The 25,834-nt window shown below is 35.4% G+C and overlaps 1 protein-coding gene across 1 annotated transcript in view; it reads right to left on the bottom strand.

The window, feature by feature from the left end:
• Positions 1-25,834, bottom strand: part of MALRD1 (MAM and LDL receptor class A domain containing 1) — a 543,248-nt gene that overhangs the window by 184,658 nt on the left and 332,756 nt on the right. Inside the window, 2 exon segments of the mRNA XM_071221350.1 lie at positions 11,090-11,260; positions 19,963-20,087. Coding sequence (XP_071077451.1) covers positions 11,090-11,260; positions 19,963-20,087 — 296 coding nt within the window.

Raw genomic sequence — 25,834 nt, 5'->3', positions numbered from 1 at the left:
TCATCAAATTGATATATTTCAGGAAGTTTTGAGAGTGTCATACTGAGCTGTAGAGATTGATGGTTCCAAACAAAGGCTTTTGCTTCAGAGAGACATGGGTCCCAATGATAGATTTAACTGTCTTCTGCGTAGCTAGGGGCAAATTATTTACTCTCTCTGTGCATCAATTTTCTCTTCTAAAAAAGCCTCAAGGTAAATGTGAAGATTAAATGAGAAACTTAAATAAAGCCAGGTACCTGGTGATTGGTACTCAGTGAATGGTAACTATGTATAGTCATATCAATTCTTGATGTCAAGACTGTTCTAAATAGAGAACCCAGAAATAAACCAAAGTCTCTATGGTCAATTAATATTTGACAAAGGGGGCATGGGCATACAATGGAGTAAAGACAGCCTATTCAACAAATGGTGTTGGGAGAACTGGACTGGTACATGCAAAAAAATGAAACTAGATCACCAATTTATACCATACACCAGAGTAAACTCAAAATGGATAAAAGAATTCAATCAGTCATGACACCATAAAAGTCCTAGAGGAAAACATAGGCAGAAAAATTTCAGATATCCCATGTAGAAATATTTTTGCCAATATATATCCTAGGGAAAGGGAAATAAAGGAAAAAATAAGCAAATGGGACTACATCAAACTAAAAAGCTTCTACAAGGCTAAAGAAACCATTATCAAAATGAAAAGGGAAATGACTGTATGGGAGAACATATTTGCCAATGATACCTTGGACAAGGGCTCAATCTCCAAAATATATGAAGAACTCATACAATTCAACACCAGGAAGACAAACAATCCAATTTAAAAAATGGGCAAAGGACCTGAACAGATCCTTTTCCAAGGAGGACATACAGAGGGCCTGGAGACATCTGAAAGGATGCTCAACATCAGTAGCCATCAGAAAGATGCAAATTAAAACCATAATGAGATACCATCAGTCAGAATGGCCATCATTAATAAATCAATAAACAACAAGTGCTGGCGAGGTTGTGGAGAAAAGGGAACCCTAGTGCACTGTTGGTGGGAATGCAGACTGGTGCAACCACTGTGGAAAACAGTATGGGATTTCCTCAAAGAACTAAAAATGGAACTGCCTTTTGACCCAGTGATTCCACTGCTGGGAATATACCCTAAGAATCCTGAAACACCAATTCAAAAGAACCTATGTACCCCAATGTTCATAGCAGCCCAATTTACAATAGCCAAGTGCTGGAAGTAACCTAAGTGCCCATCAGTAAATGAGTGGATCCAAAAACCATGGTACATTTACACAATGGAATACTATGCAGAAGAAAAAAGAATGGAGCTTCTCCCCTTCATGACAGCATGGATGGATCTGGAGAGCATTATGCTAAGCCGGGTGGTAAAAAACATATACCATATGATCTCACCTATAGGTGGAATCTAATAAAAAAAAAAAACAAGCAAGCAAAATATAACCAGAGACATTGAAATAAAGAACAAACTGACAGTGACCAGAGGGGAGGGAGGAGAAGGTAACTGGGGGCGGTGGCAAAAGGGGAAGGGTGGTCAAGGAATACATATAAAGGACCCATGGACAAATCCAAAGCGGGTAGGATCAAGGGTGGGAGGTGGGGAGGGATGGGGCGGAGGGGAGTGGTGGGGTAAAGTGGAGACAACTGTACTTGAAAATCAATTTTTTAAAAAAGCAGAAGAATAAAAGAAGAAAGCTTTCCCATGTTTGCAATGAGCCCCATATGTAGCTTTAGAATTTTTAGCAGAAACATTTTAATTTTAATTTTTTTACTGTTTTTTTTGTTTTTTATTGTTGTTCAACTACAGTTGTCCTCACTACTCTTCCCTGCCCACCCACCCCCACCTCCCACATTTAATTCTTTTTAAAAAGTAAAAAGAAATAGATTGACTTTTAGTAATACATTTTATTTAACAAAATGTATCCATAATGCTTTAATTTCAACATATAATCAATGTATAAATTATTCATGAGATATCTTTTATAGTCTGGATTTTCCTTTTTTATTTTGTACTACATCTTCAAAATCTAGTGTGTATTTTACACTTTATTTTACATTTTACTTCAGCACATCTCAATGTAGACCAGGCCCATTTCAATGGCTCAGTAGTTCTGTGTGGCCGGTGGCTAAAATACTGGACAGTGTAGGCTAAAAGAGGAGTCTTTGGAGTTTGAGGTTTGGTATTTCAATCCCCCTGCCCAGTCATTCCTGTGTGTTGGTCAAGTTATTTAACCTTTCAAAAAATTGGGATTTTCTATGTCACTATGGTTTTTTTTTTAAACCTCAGTCAAGGATACTTTTTCACTGCTTCTAGAGAGATAAGAATGGGGGATAGGGGGAAAGAGAGAGAGACAGACAGACCTTGATTTGTTGTGCCACTTATGTGTGCACTCATTGGTTGATTTTTTGTATGTGCTCTGGCTGTGTATTGAACTCATAACCTTCAGGTATTCAGAAGACACTCTACCCGGCTACGTGACCAGGGCCATCCACAACCCTTTACAAAACTGAAAAACTGAAAACCAATAATGCAGGCACCCTGATTCCAATGGCCACACGAACATTTCTTTAACTGAACCCCCACCCCAACTACCTCTCCGTACTTCTAAACTACTCTCCACTGGCTCCTGGTTGATCCTTCTTTTACTGCTCCACTTTCCTTTCCCCCCACAGCACTAACCAACTTTCAACAGACTACACAGAATGTTTACTTATAACACTTGATATTGATTTGCTCTCCCCCTTTGCTACCACCAGCCACATGATAATAGAGATCCTTCCCTGATATGTTCAACATGCATATGTACCTAGAACAGTAGCTAGCAACCCGTAAGCTCAACCAATATTTGTTGAATGAATAAGTTATTGCAAACTGTTCTTTTACAGCTGCGTTGTATTTAATTTTCTGTGACCCTCACCTGCAGAAACTTCTGTTTAGTCACACACGCATTTTTAAAGTGGTGGCTGGAACATCACACAAATCACAGTTGTTTCCCTTCAACATTCTTCTCAGACTTTAATCTCATTACTACTCATACTACTACATTAGGAATTAACTCCCCTTGAAAGATCCAAAAAATGTATCATTTTGAACAGAAATGTCCCCTGAACTGGTACCATAATAAATTCCAATGCAAGGATCAAATAGAAAAAAAGATACTTTTACAAATCATATTTTTTGAAGTGTCTCAGCATCACCTGACTTTTCTGTAACTCCGTATTGTGGACCTAGCTCCAACCCTCCCAAGGAAATGAATATGGGAACCTCCCTCTACCAAATATCAGAGACCAGGCTGAGATGGTGACACAAGCCTGAAACAAAATAAAGGGTAAGTGGCCCCCAAACATGAAGATGTAGGCAGAGCTGTAAGTAAGGACAGCACATGCTACAGTGATGTCCTGGAGAAGGGCTTGGATTTGGCTCCATTCTCCACGGGTTCAGGCTTAGAGAAGTCATTTAGTTTTTTTCTCATTTATAATGTAGAAATAATGTCTGTCCAACAGGAAGCGCAGTTATCATCTGTCTAGCCTGCAGGGCTCTGTTTACAAAGTATCAAGCAAGTTATGTTTGTTGAACACTTTATGCTTTAAGCTGCTACTATACACATTAGAGCATTAGCATCACTAGGAGTGTGGTATTGTTTGACCTTGAATTGTGAATACAGAAATGCACAATAGCAAGCATCTGGGTCATACCAAGCAGCATACTCCATTCCAGTTGCTTTACAAACACCTAGTACAGTCATACCCTCAGTTCCCAACACACTGTGTGGTATTTAATAGGCATTCAAGAAATGCCTGTTGCATTAATTAATTCAAAATACTTGCTGTTAAAAAACACAGAAGGAGATAGATTCAAATACATGAAACCTACACGAGTATTTAGGAAGTGCTAGTCAATCTTCAATGCTGGAATAGATATAAAAATAAAAAACACGACTCCCGCCCTACTGGAGTTTATAGTCTAATTGTGGAGATGGCCAATTATACCATTAAAAAAAGAAAAGAAAGTTATGAGGGAAGGGAAAAAAGAGACAGCAGCCATCTCCATTATACCTTTGTTAATTCATGTCACACAAATGTCACTCTTGCCATTAAATCTCGTATATACTGTCTAAACACTATTCATGTGCAGACTAGAGAGTGGATTAATGTTTGTAGTTTCTCTCTGCAATTTCAGCAATGGCTCCAACAAGACTCATAAATAGGCCTGTGACGGGCATTGAAAATGTCCTCCTTCTGTATCTAATTCTTCATCTTGATAACAATGAGTGAAGGTCCATAAACAAACTTTTAATTAACAGGAATGCTGTGATGCTTAGAAATAGATCATAGGCTCTTTGAATCTGTTGGCCTCCTCAGAAAGAATTTTGTTTTTCCCAGAGGGTCAAATTAATTAATGTCCTTACAATTTATTTAGCAGCCCATTGTCTCAGAGATGCCTAAATAAGTTCAGTGAACTGTGTTGGTGTATCAAATATGATATAATCAGGCTGCTTTGAAGAGAACACTCCACAAAAATATATTGTATCAAGTACAGATTCCCAGGGAGAATAACAAAGTGTTTTGTCAGATGATTACTTTTCTTTATCTCTGGATCACATTACTTGTGTACAATGTTGCATAAATAACCAGACCCAAAACATTTTAGGTGGTCTTTAATAAACTTACAGAAGCTATAAAGATTAAAAAAATGCTGCCATTAATAGTCCTTATTTTTTTTCATTAAAAGCGATCAATTGATCGCTTACATTTGTCTTTTTGAATATGCAGGAAACCTTCTCATGTCCATTGATTTGATTATACTTCTATCTTTTGGCAAACTGAATCTATAATACTTTTTGTACCATTAATAATATTATTCTAGCAGATCTGCTCTGTAGTTTTCAAATACTATCTTAAGAAAAAAATGCTGCAAATATCTAAAGAACTAACATATAAATGAACAAACAAAACAAAAACAGATTCATAGATACAGAGGACAAGCTGGAAATAATGGTTGCCAGATGGGAGGGGGTGGTGGGGGGAAGTGAAGGGATTAAGAAGTACAATTGGCAGTTATGAAATAGCCACAGGGATGTAAAATACCGCATAGGGAATATGGTAAATAACATTGTAATTACTATGGTACAAGGTGGATACAAGGCTTTTTGGGAGGATAACTTCATAAATTACCAAATGTCTAACCACTATGCTCTAACCTGATACTAATATAATATCAGACATCAACTGTAATTGAAAAATTAAAAAGATTTTTAAAATTCACAGATATGTATCTAGATATTACTATCTGTATCTTAGTAGCAAAAGTAAAAATCAGCTTGTTTTCAATAACTTCATAAACAAACGTATACTGATCCTTAGGAAACATATACTGGTAGTAAAGAAATGTATACTGGTCCTTAGGAATAATAAAAGTTAAAAATGTATATTGTTTGTGGTATTTATATTTATACCATAACTACCACAAATGTCACAACAATACATATATATCTGAATATATACTCATTGTTGATATTTATTATAGTGAATGTGTTAGAAAAGAATTTAACATTCTTTAAAATTATACTTAAAATTATTTAATTTTATAAATTATGATATCTCCAAATACTATGTTACAACTAAAACTAAATTCCAAAAGTATTCTCTAACATGAAAACTTACTCACACTGTATTTTCTAAATTGCTTAATACAAATATATATTTATAGATGGTTATATCACTCTACTGCGATTACTAGTCATTTTTCCCTTTCTCTGCTTATATATATTTTAAAAGTTTTAGAAAAAGATGTAATTCTTAGTAATGTAAAATTGATGAAAATAAATATTGAAGAATGAATATTATTTTTTAATTGTTATTGTATTTTTTCCATTACCTTTTAGTGCCATTATCCTCTCCTCTGCCCAGCAATCCCCACACTGTTGTCCATGGCCATGAGTCCTTCTTCCTTTTTGCTCTATCTGTCCATCCACTAACCTCCCCTGAACTAGTTATCATCCTGCTCTCCATCTATGAGTCTGTCCTCATTTTCCTTGTTCAGTTTCTTCATTAGATTCCACATACAAGTGAAATAATATGGTATTTGTCTTTCTCTGATTGTCTTATTTCACTTAGCATAATATTCTCCGGGTCCATCCATATTGTCACATTTACACAATGGAATACTATTCAGCAGTGAAAAGAAGAAAATTTTCTTCTTTTCACTGCTGAATAATATTCCATTGTGTAAATGTCCCATAGTTGTTTTATCTACTCAACTGTTGATGGGCACGTAGGCGCTTCCGTATGTTAGAAATTGCAAATAACATTTGCAATTGAACATAGGGGTGCTTATGTTCTTCTGAATTAATGTTTTGGATTCCTTAGGATATATTCCCAGAAGTGGGATTCCTGGGTTAAAAAGCAGATCCATTTTTATTTTTTTGAGGCATCTCCATAATGCTTCCCATAGTGGTTGCACCAGTCTGCATTCCTACCATCAGTGCAAAAGGGTTCCCTTTCTCCGCATCCTCACCAGCACTTGTTGTTTGTTGATGTATTGATGATGGCCATTCTGACAGGTGTGAGATGGTATCTCACTGTGGTATTAATTTCATTTGTCTGATGATTAGGGATGTTGAGCATTTTTTCATATGTCTATTGGCCATGCATATGTCCTCTTTGGAAAAGTGTCTTTTGAGGTCCTGTCCCATTTTTTAAGCAGGTTGTTTGGGGTTTTTTGGTGTTGAGTTTTGTAAGGACTTTATAAATTTTGTGTTATTAACCCCTTATCAGATGTATTGGCAAATATATTCTCCCATTGTGTGTGCTGTGTTTTTATTTTGTTGGTGATTTCCTTTGCAGTGTAAAATTTTTTTAGTTTGATGTAGTGAAAAATGAATATTAAGGGTGAAAAGCCATTGTTCATGCTTTTGAAGTGGTAAAACTTAAAAATATTCACCACAATTGCACAAACATGTAAGTGTTCTACCATAATATATATTAGATTTCCTTGTAAGGGGCAATTCTTGTTTTACTTACTTATTTTCTTTTACTCTTAGATTTATTTCCCTTCATCTTTACTCCAACTCTGTCACCATCCAAACAGTAATCCATGTTAATAAATGAGTATGAGTCTTTTATCATCCCTTTCTCCATGCTCATGTGGTTATTTACAGAAATACCTACCTACACACTTATTCATGTTCACAAATAAGATGTGATAGTCAGTCTTTGCTTGAAAAAATTGGATTATACCATATAATCACTTTGCATGTTGTTTAACTCCTTTAACAAAATCTCTGGAACTCCCTATATCAACTGTACAGCACTAAACTTTCCTTTTAGTGGCTGCATGATACTGCATGCTGTGTATGCAGTAAGTTACGCTGGCCCCCAGGTTGTTTCTCTAGGCTCTCAACAGAGTGGGGGGTGGAGCGGTGGCGATTTGGGTCCCCAGGGAATAGCTGGCACTTTCTAAATAGTTCTAAACATTTTGAGTTGTCAAGACTTGGAGAGAAGTGCTACTGGCAACTAGTGGGTAAAGACCAGCTTTGCTGCCCAGTGTCCTACATGGTGCAGAACAGCCCCACAACCACAATTCCATCACCCAAATCATCACTAGGGCCCAGGTTGTGACATCAACCAGACAGCCTCTGATCTTAGGGCATTTGGCGCTGGCTGTCACTCTGGCTTGAACACTTCCCCTGGGTATCCACATGGCTCACTTCCTCACTTCTTTTAAGTCTTTTTTCAAATGGTGTTTTCTCAGTACAGCCTAGTTTGATCAGCCTATTTCAACTGCGTCCCTCCCCACCCCCCTTCTTCACTGACCACAATGCACACACCCATCCTTTGACCTTCCAAGTCCTACGTACTCCATCCTTTCTCCTCAACTTCTAACAGTCCATACAATCTATGCACTTGTTATGTTTGTTACATTATCTTGTCTCTCCTTGTAGAATCTGAACTCTGCTTTAGTAGCGATTTTTGTCTCTTTTATTTACTAATGTATCCCCAGGACCTAGAACAGTGCCTATCACTCAAGCCAATAGAGCAACAAAGGAACAAATAAGTGATTGTATGAATAATGGGTATTCATTTTGTTTCTCATTTTTTCAACTACTAATAACACTGAAGTAAACATCTGCATACATATGTGCCTTGTGTTGAATTTTCTATTTCTATACAGCCAGAATGCTTTCCAAACTGGAAAATTCCCCATAACTATGGGTGAGTATGCTTCTCCTGCTCCCCTAGTCCTTCTCTCAGCCATCTACGGGTGGTTTTTGAAAATCTTTTCCATCTCTTTATTATGTAATTTGCATTTTTTCTGATGACTTGTGAACTTGAGTGTCATTTAATATATTTGGTGATTATGTGAATTTGACCATCTGTGAATTGGTTATGCAAATCTTTTCTGCTTGCTAAAATTGTGGTTTCTAGTAAGTTTGTAAAAGTTGTATATATATAACTTTAAGATAATTTTCTTAAGTAATCTTTAAGATAATTTTTATTATGTGTCTGTTGATTTTGTTTATGGAATCTTTAGACCACAGTTATAATTTCACATAATGAAATATATACAGCTTTTCTTTTGTAGCTTCTGAACTTTTGTAAGTTAGAACCTGCCTTTAAATTGCACATTGTTTACCCTCTGTTTACTTGCAAGAATGTCATTGTCATTATTTGTTACATTTAAGTTTTTAATCAGAAGAAAAATGAGTTTAATTTCATTTCTTTCCAGGTGAATAACCAGATATACCAGCACCATATTAAATAATACATCCTTTTTCATTGAAATAACCTTAGTTAAATATTAAATCTTCCTAATTACTGACTTCAGTGTCTTGATTTGATATCCTGTTCTTTTAACATACTCATATAACCTGGTTATACTAACTTCAGGTTTTTTAAGAAAAAAATTGGTGAAAGGAAGAGGAACTACAACTTGGCAGGTCAAAAGAAATAAGAATATTCAATTTGAGGATGAATTAGGGAATAACTTTATAATAAGAATGAGCACACATGTAATTGAACATCATGATATTTTCAATCTGAAAATAAAAATAATAAGACTATTGTTCTCTTCTTACTAGTCATAAAATAACTGGGCCAACCTCACATATTTTCCCTGTGAAAAGTTACTTTAATTCCATATAATCTTGTTCTTTTTCATTGTGCCTATGCTTCCATTCTTTTGAGTAATATTTTATTAGGTTTCTCCAGAAAAGAATAACTAATATATAGAGAAATATAGAAATATATTTATTACAAGTAAATGGCTCATATGATTGTGAATGCTGGCAAGTCTCGAATCTGCAGTGTGGGCCAGCAGGCTAGTGACCCAGGAGAGCCAGTGGTTCAGATGAAGTCCAAGGCAGTTTGTTGCGGTGATTACCCTTTGCTTGGGCAGCCCATCTGTTTTGTTCTATTTAGGCCATCAACTAATTGAATGAGGACCATCCCATTATGGAGAGCAATCTGCTTGCAGGTTTCTGATTTAAATGTTTACCTCATGACACACACATGGACAATAGACATATGAGAAAATGATGAACATCACCAATCATCAGAGATATGCAAATTAAAACCACAATGAGATATCGCCTTACACCTGTCAGAATAGCTATCATCAATAAATCAATAAAAACAAGTGTTGGTGAAGATGTAGAGAAAAGGGAACCATCATGCACTGTCAGTGGGAATGTAGATTGGTGTAGCCACTATGGAAAACAGTAGAGAGATTCATAAAAAAATTAAAAATGGAACGCCCTTATGACCCAGCAATTCCACTTCTAGGTATATATCCAAAGAAAGCCAAAACACTAATTCAAAAGAATATACGAACCTTATGTTCATTGCAGTGTTATTTTCAATAGCCAAGCTATAGAAAAAACCCACATGCTCATCAATAGTTGAGTGGATCAAAATGCTGTGAAACATTTATAGAATGGAATATTACTCAGCCATAAGAAAGAGCAAAACCTTCCCATTTTTTGACAGCATGAATGGAAATAGTGGGTATTATGTTCAGTGAAATAAGGCAGTCAGAGAAAAACAAATACCATGTGATTTCACTTATATGTCAAATCTAAAGAACAATATAAACAAACCAGCAAAATGGAAACAGACTCGTATATACAGAGAATGGACTGATGGTTGCCGATGGGAGAGGGGCTGAGGGCCTGGGTAGAAAAGGTGAAGAGACTGAGAACTACGGATTGGTAGTCACAGAATAGTCATGGGGATGTAAAGTACAGCATAGGGAATATGGTCAATAATGTTGTAATGACTATGTATAGTGCCAGGTGGGTACTGGAAATCCCAGGTGGAACACTTTGTAGAGTATAGAGCTGTGTAATCACTACGCTGTACACCTGAAACTAATACAAAATAGTACTGAATATAAAAAAAATGTTAACCTCATCCAGTAACATCCTCTAAACTGATATATAATATCTTATTTAATTTCTTATTTTTAAGAAAACTTATCTATAAAAAAGTTATATTTAATCCATAGGCAAAGTTGATTTCTAAGAAAAGTACTGAGTAGGCATGATGTCAGAGTCAAAGTAAGCAAGGTCAGAGTCTACTTATACTGATTCTATCACCTATAAAACTACTCATTCAAGGTTACTCTAATCTCAAATCACAGGGCACAAAGCAAGACCTGTCAAGACTTTGTAGATGCTCATTCTTTCCATCACCACTTACCCTCTACATCTTTGTCCTGGCACTTCAGAGGGACTGGAGTAAAGTTGGCGGCCAACTCCTGGTCATTGTAGCATCATCAGAATTCTTATCATTGCTAACTGTGTACCTCTGCTACTCCATATTTTAATCTGATTGCCCCCTGCCCTGATTAGGGATTTAAGGATACACTTAGGGTAGAGGAAATAAAATCTGTGAGTCTCTTAAAATATAAGTCATGGATTCCCTTGTAGCAATGTCATTTCTGGCTCTACTCAGTAATTCAGGGGTTAAATAGAAAGGACTGACTCTCCTTTCATAAGGCCTATTGTTCTCTACTAGCTCACTGACATAAGTGACTCACTCTGACATTCACTCAAATAGTTAAAGCAGGTTTCCAGGAGTCCATTACTCTAGTAGATTTACCTGGTGTATGGTCAGAGTCTGCACTCAATGCTTCAGCAGGGGTTCTGTTGCCAATGGCCCAGGCCAAGACACCTTCAGGGTCTGGAGTAAGACTGCAGGCCATGGTCCAGTTTCCAGAATCTGTTTCAAAGTTGCAGCTTCCTCTTGTGGTTGTGTGCTGGCCAAAGGAAGCAAAAATTTTAATGAAATGTTCTGGAAATCCATATTGCACTTGATATTACTACATTAGCTATGATTTATTTAGTATCTGTATATTATAATTCTTTATAAATAAATTTATAGGACCAGGTCATTTGTACCTATTGATGATATCAATTGTACACTAACATTTTTTATCATAGGGTCTAGAAGAAGTACATGAATATTGTCATTTATCTATTAGGAAGTTACATGGATTGACTAATAATACTTACAGGTGATAGATAAAACTGTGAATATAACATTATGATAACACCAATAATCCAGGTCAAATAAATCAACAGCTTCGGTTGTCCCGATATTCAGTTCAGTAGCTCTGTTTCCTCCAGTGTTCAAACAGCATAGACTATTAGAGATGCAACATGATTTACTAAAGAAAAGGTGCCTTTGGGGGAAATAGTAAACTGTATGGACACAAACCCTTTCGACATTAACATGCCAATCACTACAACATTTCAGAGCTCATCAATAAATAATGAGAGAGATTGTCTTCTAAAAGTGTTGGTTGATGACTAATTAAAAATCAAGTTACTTGCAATAAAAATTACTAGATAGTAACTGAGAGTGTTGGGGTAATAACTAGTTGAGATAATAACTAGTCATCTGTCAAAAGTGCCACCATAATACCCTGATATCTGCTTTCCTTTTCCTTTTCCTTTTTTTTTCGCAAAGCAGTTACTATATTTAAGCATTCACCATAAAAACTGACTGTGTTATACAGACAGTATGGATTATTGGGTGATCTAATCAGTATGAGTCAACTGAGATTGTCATTGAATTTTCTTTTTTTTTGAAGGTAAAGTTTGTGTTATTTTTAATATTTCTTCTTCAACTGGTTTCTTGCTTATAATTTTTTTCTAACATAAAATTAATATTAGTATGTAGAAACTTCATCAGAAAAAAAATTGCTGTTAAAATGGACATCAAATATATAGCAAACATAGCTTTCATATTTTATAGGAAATTTTCTGGATCTCTGAAAGTATTTTCATAAAATATCAGCACTGCATTTCTCCGGTATGAATGTGTATTACCCCCACAACTAAAATCATTTTTAATTGTGTACATTTCTTTCATTCATTCTATAAGACTTACAACACATCGATTATTATGTGTTTCTTTATGGGCTTTGGATATCTTACTTTATGCTTGTCTATACCAAACCTATAACATAGATGTGTTTACATTATGCAAACAATATGGATAAAAGTGAGAAATTCGGTTCTCCAGGTGTTTCGCTAACACAACTGCAAACATGCAGAATCAGCCATTGTGGATTCTTTAGAGTAACGTCACAGACGGGATCTGTGCTGTTGTATTTCTGTGTAACTGATCCCCTGACACATTGGTCCTTCAATAATGATCCTACCTCCTTCTCCATTTTCTGTGGCCACTCTGGTCCCTACAGTTCTAATTTATTTAACACATGGCCTTTATCATTGACTGTAAGGATATCTACACAATCAGGACCAATTCTGTTATATGTTCTTTTTCTACCTCAAATTCTGTCACTTTTCCTTTCTAGCACTAATCTCAGTTTATGATCTCTACCCCTTATCAGCACTGCTTTTAGCACTCCACAGCTCATTTATTTCAAAGTCACACAACTTTTCCCTGTCCTCCAACCTCACATTCTCTACTAATTCCTTTCTAATAACTTGCAGACATAGTGAGGATGCCCCTCTTGAAAAAAAAATATATGTTTATTTGCTTAAATCTCTCACTTTGTATATCTTTACTCATCCTTCACACTTTTATGCAGATGGCTTGCAAATCCACAGCCACTGATGAAACACACGTTTGTCTTCAAATGCTTGTTGAACGTATCACTTTGAATATGTAATTGTCACCCAGAAACCAGCAAGCCTAAAACAAATTCATCATTCACTTCTCCAAATGGGTTCTTCTTTTTGAGATTATTGACTAATCCCATACATGAATCTTCTCTCTCTTTCTAAAAACTCAAACTATTGAGTTATCTTTGATTCTGTAGTCTTCATTTTCATATCCAATCTATCACCAATACCTGTAGATTCTCCCTTTGGAAACGAATTTATTTCCTTCCTTGCAGTTCCATAGCCCCTATCCCAGTTCCATGGTTCCAGGTTCAACCATGATTTATTTTAAGACTTTCTTTCTTCAGTGTAGCCTTTAATCTATCAATCTTACAAACCCAAACCATATTAATCATCTTGAAGAATGGTCTTGAATTGTTTTCCTTGCCAAAAATATTGAGGTTTTCACATTGTTTGAAAATACTCTCCCAAATCTCTAGCCTTGAATACAGTAATCTTTCTTGCAATGCAAAGTATTTTTTAGGCTGAAATCTGTTTCATCTTCAAAATTGCCTACCAATGATTTTTTTCAGTAAATTATCTTGAATAAAAACAGGTTTTTTCTACTTTTATGTTGTGGACTACTTTTCACTTTTTCAAATGCTTTCTCTAGTGCTCATTTGTCAGTCATCCCTTCCCTCTCTTGTTGAGGACAGAACTGCAGTGTTCTCCAGGTGTTCACCTTCATTCACTCAGAGGTGTGTTTCATGGGTGAGACAGTCCTCCTCTATGTCAGAGGCCACTCATGGTTTGTCTCTGCAATTGTGGTAAGATATTTGCTTTTCTTAATTACTTGAGGCATAGACTTGGGATGCAATTCTGGACAATGAGACTTACTGGAGAAAAGGCACCTAGGAAAAGTTTTCCTTATTCTTAAAAATAAAACAAAGGGAAGAAAACCTAATGGCAGGATATCATTGCAAAGATGTGATCATCAGGACTAAAGAGATTATAGGGGAGGAGCTTACTTTATAAGAAAATCAGTTATCTGAGGGTGGCAGAGCATAAAGAAGGAAGGCGTTCACAGCGCTATACTTTTGATAATTAAAGTTACTTAATTAACCAAATCTGGAGTCCTCTTGTTTTTGGACTTCTACAGTTTGAGATAATACATTTTCTGTATTGCTTGTATCAGTTAAAAATGCATTTGATTCCAGGAAAATGAAAACCCAAATAATAGTAACTTAAACAGACAGGAACTGATTTATCTTCATTAACAGTAAGTGGAGAAGCTGTCGGTTTGAGGCTGCTCCTGTGGTTCAAGTGTGTCGTGTGAAGCGCACATTTCCCGTCTTCCCACCCTGTCATGCTGCCATCCTCACACTCACTCATGGTCGCGAGACGACGGTTGTGCTCCCCAGTGTCACGAGTATTCAAGGCATAGAAAGAAACAGAAAGAGAAAAGTGCATTTTCTTTTTGAAAGGGACCGCTTCCCCAAATTTCCAGGTATAACTTACTGGTCTCTGGTGACTATAAGGAAGTTTGGAGATGATGGTATTTGTAGCTGGTCACAATGCTATAACAAATAAAATTAGAGTTTTGTTTTTTAAGGAAAAAAAGAAATAGAAAGGCAACTAGTGGTGAAGGTTGGAATTTCTGCTACAAGTATCTTTATCTTCTCTTCTCCATTCCATCTAGTAAATCATACTCTCCTTTCAATGTCCACCCCATGTACCGTCTCTCTCTTCCCAACCATGTCAGTTCTCAGGGGTGTGTGTGTATATTTTATGCACTTCACAAAATTATAGTTATTACCATTGATTTTTAAATTCATTACTTCTTTATTTTATATTGTCAACTTACTTGTTACTTTCCATTGTATTAGTATAAATATTTCATGTGATCAGTTATTACTAGCAAACTATATTATATATGAGTTTCCATACATGATTATTTAATGATGGATGATATGAAGGCTTTGTAACATTTCTCGATGAGAAATATGCATCATCAAAATGGCATTGCTTTAGAGAAACTATTTTCTAAATTGTGATCTTTATCATGATTCTTAAAGGACTCAAAGCATTACTAACACTCTTTTAAACAATTGGCATTTTCCCAGTGGTATAATATTCAGCCATATGGTTGTCTGGTCAGTGTAAATGTTGATTGACTAGCATATTTGTAAGACATAGCTTCATAATTAATTATTTTTAATGCCTTATGTCCATGTATCTACCTCATTTCTCCATACATAATGTGTCATACAGGAATATTGAATAGTTTCTCCACATTATGAAATGACTTCTCGGAGTGCTTCACTCAGAAGAATTTTTAAGAATCTGGGAGCATGGGAAAGAGCAATGGGACTGACTGAGGACGTTTGGCCTTGTCGCGGGCAGGAGAGAAGGCGACCAGCACCGCGTTGTGCACCTTGGCCTAGACCACAAGGTGCACTTAACACATGTTGTAGGCAATACTTCCCTTCCACGAAAGCAGAGAACACGTTTTCTGATTTAATGGTTCCTTTTAAAAGGAATTGATCTCACTTATTATAAATCATGCATTTTGCAACAGGAGATAAAGATGCAAAAGAAAATTTTGTCTTTGCTCATAACCTGCAGTAACAGTTTAGTTACAAGGAATAACCGCACTTATTTTCTGGTAAGGATAAAAGGCATGTAAATAAGATATTCACTATTACTGATAAATTTCAAGATAATATGAAATGATAATATGGAAGAAGCTAACATTATTAATTCTAGTAGACTGAACAAATGTATAATTTACATTATTTCTCGTAATTTTCAAACCACTTAATAGGATGGATGATATTATATCTACTGAACAAATGAGCAAAGTGAGTCTTTGAGAATTTAAATTATTACCCAGTAAGTGAGGGTCAAAGTCAAAATGAAGACTTCAGTTTAACAAACCAAATGGTCAATTCCTTCTTATATTTCTCCAAAGGTCATTTTGAAAATATTGTAATTTATTCCATTATGCATATATATTATCTGACTTCAAGAATCTAGTCCTGATTATTTACATGGGAGAATGTATCTAAAAGACCATCAATATATAATATCAGTGAAGTCGATTTGCAAAACCAATAGTCACCTGTGTATGTGCTGTGTAGTGTTCCTTTTGGATATGAACAATATCTATCAAGGGGCTGTAATAAAGTGACTATTTAATTTTTCAAAATATTACTTTTATGTTAATAAATTCAACTTCTTCTTGAGGTTGTCCATTCAAATTGTGGGTAACACTAACAGATATATAAATAATTGACTTCAGTTTTGGAAAATCAAAACTGCCTGTGTATGTTTTCACATCAATACTTCAAATAGCTGTGGAGAAAAGCATGTAAGGAAGTCTGAAAGGAATAATGATCCCTCCTATTTTGTTCTTTCTCAAAAGTACTGTGGCTATTCAGGATCATTCATAGTTCTATATAAATTTTTGAAATGTTTCCTCTATATCTGTGAAATATGTCATTGGTATTTTGATAGGAATTGCATTGAATCTATAGATCGCTTTGGGTAGTATGGACATTTTGATGATGTTCATTCTTGCACTCTATGAACATGGTATATGCTTCCATTTATTTGTGTCTTTCTTAATTTCTTTCTTCAGTGTTGTGTAGTTTTCTGAGTACAGGTCTTTTACCTCCTTGGTTAGGTTTATTCCTAGGCACTTTATTATTTTTCCTGTTGCTATAGCAAATAGGATTTTTTTCCTGATTTCTGTTTCTGATATTTCGTTGTTAGTGTACAAAAATGACTTCAATTTCTGAATATTGACTTCGACTTGGCAGTTCCCCTGCTGACATTATACCCTAAGAATCCTGAAACACCAATCCAAAAGAACCTATGCACCCCAATGTTCATAGCAGCACAATTTACAATAGCCAAGTGCTGGAAGCAACCTAAGTGCCCATCAGTAAATGAGTGGATTAAAAAACTGTGGAACATTTACACAATGGAATACTATGCAACAGAAAGAAAGAAGGAGCTCCTACCCTTCGGGACAGCATGGGTGGAACTGGAGAGCATTATGCTAAGTGAAATAGCCAGGCAGTGAGGGACAAATACCATATGATCTAACCTATAAATGGAACCTAATCAACAAAACAAATAAGTAGGCAAAATATAACCAGAGACATTGAAATAAAGAACAAACTGGCCGTAACCAGAGGGGAGGTGGAGGGGAATAATGGGGGTAAGAAAGGGGAGGGTTGTCAAAGAACATATATAAAGTAACCATGGACAAAGCCAAAGAGGGGCAGGATTGATTGTGAGGGGTGGGGGGTGGGGGAAAGTGGTGGCAAGAAAATGGAGACAACTATACTTGAAGAACAATAAAAAAATGCAGAAAAGGGAATAATGAGTGAAGCAAAAAAACCCCACAAAACAAAAAAAGGAAACATGTGGAGCATTCACGTTGAAAAACCAAAATACCTCCAACTCTTTCCAAAGTTCTGTAACCCAGTTCTCCACTGCGTACACAGATGCACACACACATGTGGTCCTCAGGTGTGGTCCCCAGATTAGCTGATAGCTGTATTCTTCACAGAGCTCGTCACCATTCAAAGTTAACCAGGAAGCCTCTCCTTTACTAACACCTTCTTTCAAAAGAAAAAACATTATATTTTAATACATTTTTTCTTCATAGTCTTTGTTTCCCAAGTACAAAGAAAATTTTTGAAGCCAGACAACGTCTTGTTCATTTTTACATTATCTCATGTTTAGGAATTTGTTCCTAGCCCATACTAGGAATAGGAATAAATGAAAGAGTATAATGTTTATAGAAATATTTACATCTTTACATGAAAGGAAGATAATTTCATTATCTGGAATAATTTTTCTTTTTGTTTTAAATCCTGACCCAAGGGCATTTTTTTCATTGCTTTTAGAGAGAGAGGAAGGGAGAAAGAGAGAGAGAGACATGATGTGAGAGAAACACTGATTGGTTGCCTTCTCGTATCCGCCCTGACCAGGTATTGACCCTGCAACCCAGGTACACACCCTGACAGGTGATCGAACCTGAGACCTTTTAGTTTGTGGGACAACACTCCAACCAACTGAGCCACACTGGCCAGGGCTAAGTGTAATAACTTTCCCATGCGCATGTGACAATTGTCCTTCCCAAACTGGACCTGCGTGTCAATACTGTCATATTTAAATTACTTTTCCTTTAGAAACTTCATAAATTTGAACAAGTTTTTAATGTTTTACTGGTGATTATTAAGTGCTCAATTTGTTATGTCTTGAGGAGAAAATGGTGATTTTACAAATGCTTTAGAGCATTGCTTCAAAATGCCATTGAAATCAATTCCTTACAGTCAGCATCAAAAAATGTATTCTTGGTACACTTAAAAAAGTTAGAAATAACATTAGAGAGTATTATTCAATGTATTATAAATTTCATTTGAAAACACATATGTTACAAAGAAAATACATATTTTTCAAAATTAATATAATGCTGTTGTATTTCATAGTACAGTTTTTAAAATGCCAATCATTTTTATTTCCTTTTATACCCTCATTGAAAGCTAAAGTATGGGATGAATAATGAGGACATTATGCTATGTGAAGTGAGCCAGTTGCAGAAAGACAAATACTGTATGATTCCACTTACACGAGGTACATAGAGCTGTCAAATGCATAAAAACAAAATGTAGAACGGTGGTTGTTGGGGCTGGCTTGTGGAGAGAAGGCAGGGTTATTGTTTGCAGTTTTTCAAGATAAAAAAGATACAGTTTTTCAAGATAAAACAGTTTTGGAGACAGATGGTGGTGTTGGCTGCACAACAATGCAAATTTACTTAATGCCACTGAAATGTACAGTTAATCATCATAAATTTTATGTTATCTTTTACCACAATTAAAAATATAACAAATGCAAGAAAGAAAAAATGAACACTTCAGAAGTATCACCTCTATATGACCCTGAGGAATACAACTGATACTGAGCTAAAAATAAATATTCAGCCCTGGCTGGTGTGGCTCAGTGGATTGAGTGCCAGCCTGTGAACCAAAGGGTTGCCAGTTCAATTCCCAGTCAGGGCACATGCCTGGGTTGCAGGTCAGGTCCCCAGTGGGGGGTGTAAGAGAGGCAACCACACATTGATTTTCTTTCTCTCTCTTTCTCCCTTCCTTCCCCTCTGTCTAAACATAAGTAAAGTCTTAAAAAAAACCCCAGTGTGACTTATCAAGTTCTCTTTCTCCAGTGTAATATAATTGATAAAATTATTCATTAATCTAGTGTTTATTTCAAGTGCTACTTTTAGCTTCATCTATAAAATCAACATATTTTTTTTTTTAGAAAAAGGAATGGAAACAATAATGAAAATCAATGAAGAAATGTAGGCTGCTAGTTAAGAGTCAGATAATTTTAAAAAATATTTTATTTATTTTTAAAATAATAATGTTATTATAATTTTAGGGTATGCCTCTCGTGCACCCCCTACAGGGGACCTGGTCTGTAACCCAGGCATGTGCCCTGACTGGTAATTGAACTGGTAACCTTTTGGTTCACAGGCTGGCACTCAATCCACTGAGCCACACCAGCCGTGACAAGAGTCAGACAATTTTAATTCTGACTCCACTCACAGTTCCATAAAATGACATGAAGGAAAATTTTTGTAACATGATTTGCTATAGATTTGTTGCAGTTTTTAGTGTGGGGGTAAAAAGAATGAGAGGACTATCATCTGGATATTTTCACAGAGGAGCTGGAAAAAGGTTTTGGCTATTCTTAGTCTACTCTAGTGTATGAAAAGAACATTTCTTCTCAGTTATCAATGACAATATGTTTCTCTACTAATAAAGTAAAAAATCTGTGCTGAACTGGCAGCATTAGAACGGGTAAACATACTTACCACGTGAGCTGCATCAGACCTATCAGCGCGGTCGGGTGTTCAGTCCCAGACAAGGTGGGATGTGATACACTTGTTGCGGCACAAAACATCAGCAGCTTCTGGGCAAGTCTCGGAAGTCTCTCCCACTGCGGGAAAAATAAAATAAAAAATAAGAGTGTTATTTTATGAAACTTTCATTAAATCTGAATACTTCTTTTAATTGTTTTATAGATTTCACACTATTAAATAAGTGATTTTAATAGTTGTCCAAGGTAGATGTCTAGACAAGTCCCACTCTCTCAGTCCTACCTCCATTGTTCACCGACATATAAACTGTACTTTCAAACTAACCTTTAATCAGTCAAGTGCTGACCATCAGCTCCTACATCAACGCAAACTTCTAATCAAGGCATTACAGATCTTTTGCTTTTGGTACCAGCCTCGTTTTCCATCTCATTTTCTGCAACTCTCCTCATAAGCACCTGCAACTGAAGGTTCCACAAACGTGTCATCTGTTCTTCATTTTCCCATGTGTTCATATGCTGCTTCCTTCACCTACACTGATGACCCCCTCTTGTGCTCTGGGTGGTCTGCTCAACCTCAGGGCTGAAGGAAACAGCTTGTTTCTCTACCATTGTCTTGCCTTTCTCTTTGTCATTCTAGTCCTGGGTCAGGCACTCCCTGTTTCATGTCACTGAAGACCCTTTTTATTCTGATAATAAATACTCAGCACCTCCTACAACAGCTGTTTACATGTCTATCTGTCCCTCCAGGCTCCAAGCCCCTTGGTAGGAGGAGCTTTTGCTGTGTTCTCCTGGGCCTAACATGGCACCTGTTACATAGTTTGTGCTTAATAAATGCTAGTTATAATAATTGGAGGTACAATGATTTAATCTAAATGAAACTAAGAAAGTGAATTGACACAGGACTTCTATTTTTTCATTTTTGAAAACTTTATTTATTTATTTATAAATTTAATTAATTGATTTATTTTACTTTTAGAGAGAGGGGAAGGGAGGGAGAAAGAGAGGGAGAGAAACACCAATGTGTGGTTGCCTCTCACACACACCCCCAACTGGGGACCTGGCCCACAACCCAGGCATGTGCCCTGAGTGAGAATTGAACTGGCAACCCTTTGGTTCACAAGAGGGCACTCAATCCCCTGAGCCACACCAGCCAGGGCATGACATAGGATTTTTAAAGCAAGTCATATATTTGAGTTCCATTTGAACTGATATAAAAGCTAAAAATAATTCTTCACAGCTTCAAGGTGATATACATTAAAGGTATAAAGCTATTTTTATCAAATTCAACAAGTTAAATAAAGGTTAGGATTCCTGTGATACATGGACTTACAAGTTCAAGCTGGTGTGCCCAAGGTGGTAGTAAATTACTCAAGGTTAGGCAGTATTTCTGTGAAGAAAAATGTTCAAACTCCATAGATTTGATAAAAGTGCATCTCCATAGCCTTTGAGTCATCCCCCCCCCACAATAGCTAAAACATGAATAATCTGCAGAAATGATTTACCAGTAACACATAGTCCAAATATGAAGGCTGAAGAAAAAGCATTTAGGACAACAGCAAATATTTCAACTATGGGCATCAGTAAGATGAAGAATTCAAGATCATGTTCATTGAGGCGTTAGAATCTTTGCCAAAAAATTGTAGTTAACACTAGCGAGAATTTGCAGTTATCCAGAGCAATTTGTAGACTCTATTTAGTATGCAAGTCTATGCATTGGAGATTATTTCATTTTTCAATGCTATAGGCTGTGGAGCCAAATAATTACTCCACAGAGGAAATGTCTTAACTCAAAATCTAAGTAATGGTTTCCTAATTTTTAAAAACATGACTAAAATAGACTACATCTCTAAATGAGACTTAATTCCTTAACAGTATAGAATAGCGAAGACATGAAGAGAAATCAAGTCATTGCTTTGAATTGCAGTAAACCATGCAATCACAAGAATTTCTGTGGTATGTGAATCATACTAAAAATATTAAAAACCCTCAAATTCTAGGAAAATTAAATCTTACTTAAGACAAGAATATAGCCTATCAGACAGACTGTTATTTATAAAAACATCATGGTAAGTAAAAAAAAATAGATTATTTGAGTGAGAATGTTTTATAGATGTTTAGCCAGTTTATTTCTTCATTAAGTCAAAATGATAAACTCTATAGATTTGATAAAGTTTGCAAATATAAGAAATAAAAGATACATATTCTATAGTTAATGATATAAGAATTGAAATAACATTGGTGCTCATAATAGAGAGCAGGAGATAATCTGGCTGGAAAATAAGGTACATAAAAAAATATTTACTTTATGCAAAAATATAGGTTGACAGAGACCTAAAGACCTAAAACTAAAGCATGAAAAGTGGAAAAATCCTAGAAAGAAAAGGCCTGCAAAATAATGTAGCCATAAGAAATGAATATTTCATCCAATGAAAGCATGAGCTATGTAGAGGACTAATTGACTATGCATTTGAACAAACTGTCAGCATCCTGAATGAGACACCAATTGAAATTGGAACAGTACTTAGAGTAAAGATGTCCTTGACTCTATACATTTCTATTTGGATTGAAATAGTTTCATACACAGGGCTCATGCCACTTTGTGTATTTTATTGCTCAAATTGCTCTTTCAGTTGGTTCCTGTGTCCCTGTGACATATCCCCATCAATGTAAACTTTTCTTTTGGACACTACCTTATTTTCTAGGGCTGTAAGTTGCTCAGGGTCAATTTGTGTATTTCCTGACTCAGTCCTAGAATCAGTCATCAGCAATTTCTCCAAGGAGTGCTGATTCCATTTACTGGAGAATGCTATTAGAAACCAAGATCTGGGTACCAGGTTGCTCCTTCTTACTGAGGTGTCATTTTTCCCTCTGCTATAATAACTGGAGGAGTAATGCCATTTTTTTAATTATGGAAAATGAACAATATTACCTCTTTCAGTAGTGTCTTTCCTTAAATCTCTGTTCTCTACTTCTGAGATTTCTATTAGAGAAATGTTGGGTTTACTCATTTTATTATCATTATCTTTTAATCTTTGTTCCATATTTTTTCTCTTTACCTTATCGTGTTGTATTCTGGTAAGTATGCTCACATTTACAATATTTGATGATTCGCTCTTCAGTTGTGTCTCTAATCTGTTTGCTTAACTTTTCCATTGATATTTATTTTCAATTACGATTTTATTCATTTCTAGAAGTTAAATTTAATTATTCTTATTTAGTATGCTGCTTATTCTTTGTTCATACTTTCCTTTTTCTGTATTATGATCCTAGTAGCATATGGTCCCATATCATAAATTTACATTGGCTTCTGCATTGTTCTTGAAGTTTCAATGTTTCTAGAAATTTTAATATTATCCTGTTTTTCTCATTCTCTCACCTACCTGTATGTGGTGTGGCACAAGTTTACAGTTTAGGTTTTGTGCTGGTAGCTCCTATTTTATTTATTTTTATTCTTCACACAAAAAATTTTATTTTTATTTTTATTGTTTTATTTTTCACAAGCCCCTGGACAACCAATCAAATTTCTTTGAGCCTTCCCTTAAAAGACTAAGCTTTATGAAAAGGCTCATGTATAGATCTCTTCTTATACAGAATTGGAAAATCCAGTCCCTACATCATTAGGTCACTGGGAAGTTAGCTTCAACTTGGATCTGCATTTTAATTCTGCTTTTTTGGTTGTGGGACAGTAGATTTTTTTCTTCTTTAGATTTCAGTTTAGAATATTAAGTGCTTTAAAATATTTTTAATGAGTGTAAAACATATAATATGATGTTGTTAATTCCCTGTAGCCTAACTTTCAATATAAATATAATGTTTAAAGTCTGTTAATATCTTATGAATTGTAAAAATACCACCAGAAAACCCCAGAAGACAATTTTCTCCAGGTAATGCTCCTTATTTGACATAAACTTTATGACATAGATTTTTGTTTAAAAATTTCTGGAATTAGCATATCACACTGTCAGTTATCTTGTGTTCATAGAAAAGTAAACATATATAAGCCTCTGAGTGCATTGGATGACACAGAAGCATTAAAATGTATTTGTGGGGCTTAGAAAAGGGAACTTTTCCATAAACATGGTTTCTGTTTACTTATTAATATGTGGATTGTCTTCATAATTTATTTAACTTGATAAGTTATTGTTGCATAGTTTTTATTGTAGGTATGTCTCAAAAGTTTTAGGATTCTAAGTCAAAGTTTTTCGCTACTTAAAGCTGGTAATACTGGTACGTAAATACTGATTGCCAATGAGAAGTCCCAAAATGTGGATTGAGATAGTAATTTGAATCCTAATTCTCATAAGAGCTATAACCTTCAGTAAACCATGTAATATTGATTTCTAAATGAAAACATTGATCATTAGTCTTTCATACAGAGTACTATATATTTACATCTAGTGATGTCATCTACTTAGAATCTTTAATTATTCAGTCTAGAAACATATACTAAGCAATTGTCAGACACCATGGTGGGTATTGTGATAGTCCTTACCTTCACGGAATTTATAATCTGCTGATGAAAACTTACTACTAAATGGTATATTTTGTGCTATAATTGAAGATACTTAAGGTTTGCTGGCAGAGGACAATAAAAACTAGCTCACTGGAGTATGCACATCTTTATCTATCTATCTATACATATGTATATGACGGATTTATTCAGTTGATGGCCTTTAAAGTGTGCATCACCTTGGTCATTCAGCCAATTAATAAGATAGAGCAGGTCACTCAACAGAGAGGAAGCAGTTCCTATATGAATTTTCCTTATTTTCTCCATCGTTCTTAGTTTCCTTATGAAGAAACTTTGACAACATGTTTGACAAAATCTTACCCTTGTGACAGTGTGGATGAACCTGGGGAACATTAGACTTAAATGAAATAAGCCAGTCAGAGAAAGACAAGTATCATGATTTTACTCATATGTGGAATCTAATGAACAAAATAAACTAACAAAAAAAATAGAAACAGATTCATAGATAGACTATAGACTGATAGCTGTCAGAGGGGAGTGGGGTTGTGGAGCTGGGTGAAAAATAGGAGACTAAGCCAAAAAAAAAAAAAAACCACTATAGACACAGACACCAGCATGGTGATTATCAGAAGGGGTTGAGGAGGAGGTAGAAGGGGGAAAAGGAAGGATAAATGGTGATGGAAGGAGACTTGACTTGGGATTGTGAACACACAATACAATAACAGATGATGTATTATAGAATAGTGCACTTGAAACCTATATAATTTTACTAATCATTGTCACCCCAATAAATTCAACAAAAATAAATTAAAACTAAAACCAATAAAAACAATGAAAAAATGAAATCTCATCACTGTAAGAGTTATTATCACATGACAAGTATTTTTAAGTGTTTAGGAAATAACAGTAATGTGTTTCATATTTTCTATTGACCATGAACATTGAAATGTATCTTATGTTAGAAAAATTGCTAGGTTTTAAGAAGGCCAGTGTGCATATCCGACAACTGATAGCATACATCCGAGAGGGTATCCTCAGTGATCTCAGTGACAGAAAAGCTCAGTTCCTGTCAAATTATCACCAGTGTTACTGGAGCTACTGCATCATGTCTTAGTGCACAGCGAGAATACTGGGGAACAAAAAACGTGATTCTGCTTGTGATACACAGAGGCAAGGTGCCTGCTAAGTAGAAAATATCCTAAAGGTCAGCTTTTTATATATTTAAACAAAAAAATGACTTTCTCAACTGTTTCTATATTTGTCTGAAAGAAAATTCTATATACCAACCTTTTTCTTCAGATATAAGACACAGATTTTTACCTTTGTTTTTAGATGTGGACATAGTTTAAGAATCTAGGTTTTGGGTTTTTTTTTTTGGTTTAAAGGTCTATACAAA

Source organism: Desmodus rotundus, chromosome 4 (assembly GCF_022682495.2).
Source record: "Desmodus rotundus isolate HL8 chromosome 4, HLdesRot8A.1, whole genome shotgun sequence".
Classification (NCBI taxonomy): Eukaryota; Metazoa; Chordata; class Mammalia; order Chiroptera; family Phyllostomidae; genus Desmodus; species Desmodus rotundus.
The sequence above is the reverse complement of the archived record's forward strand: the minus strand, read 5'-3'. Positions and strand labels throughout refer to the sequence as shown.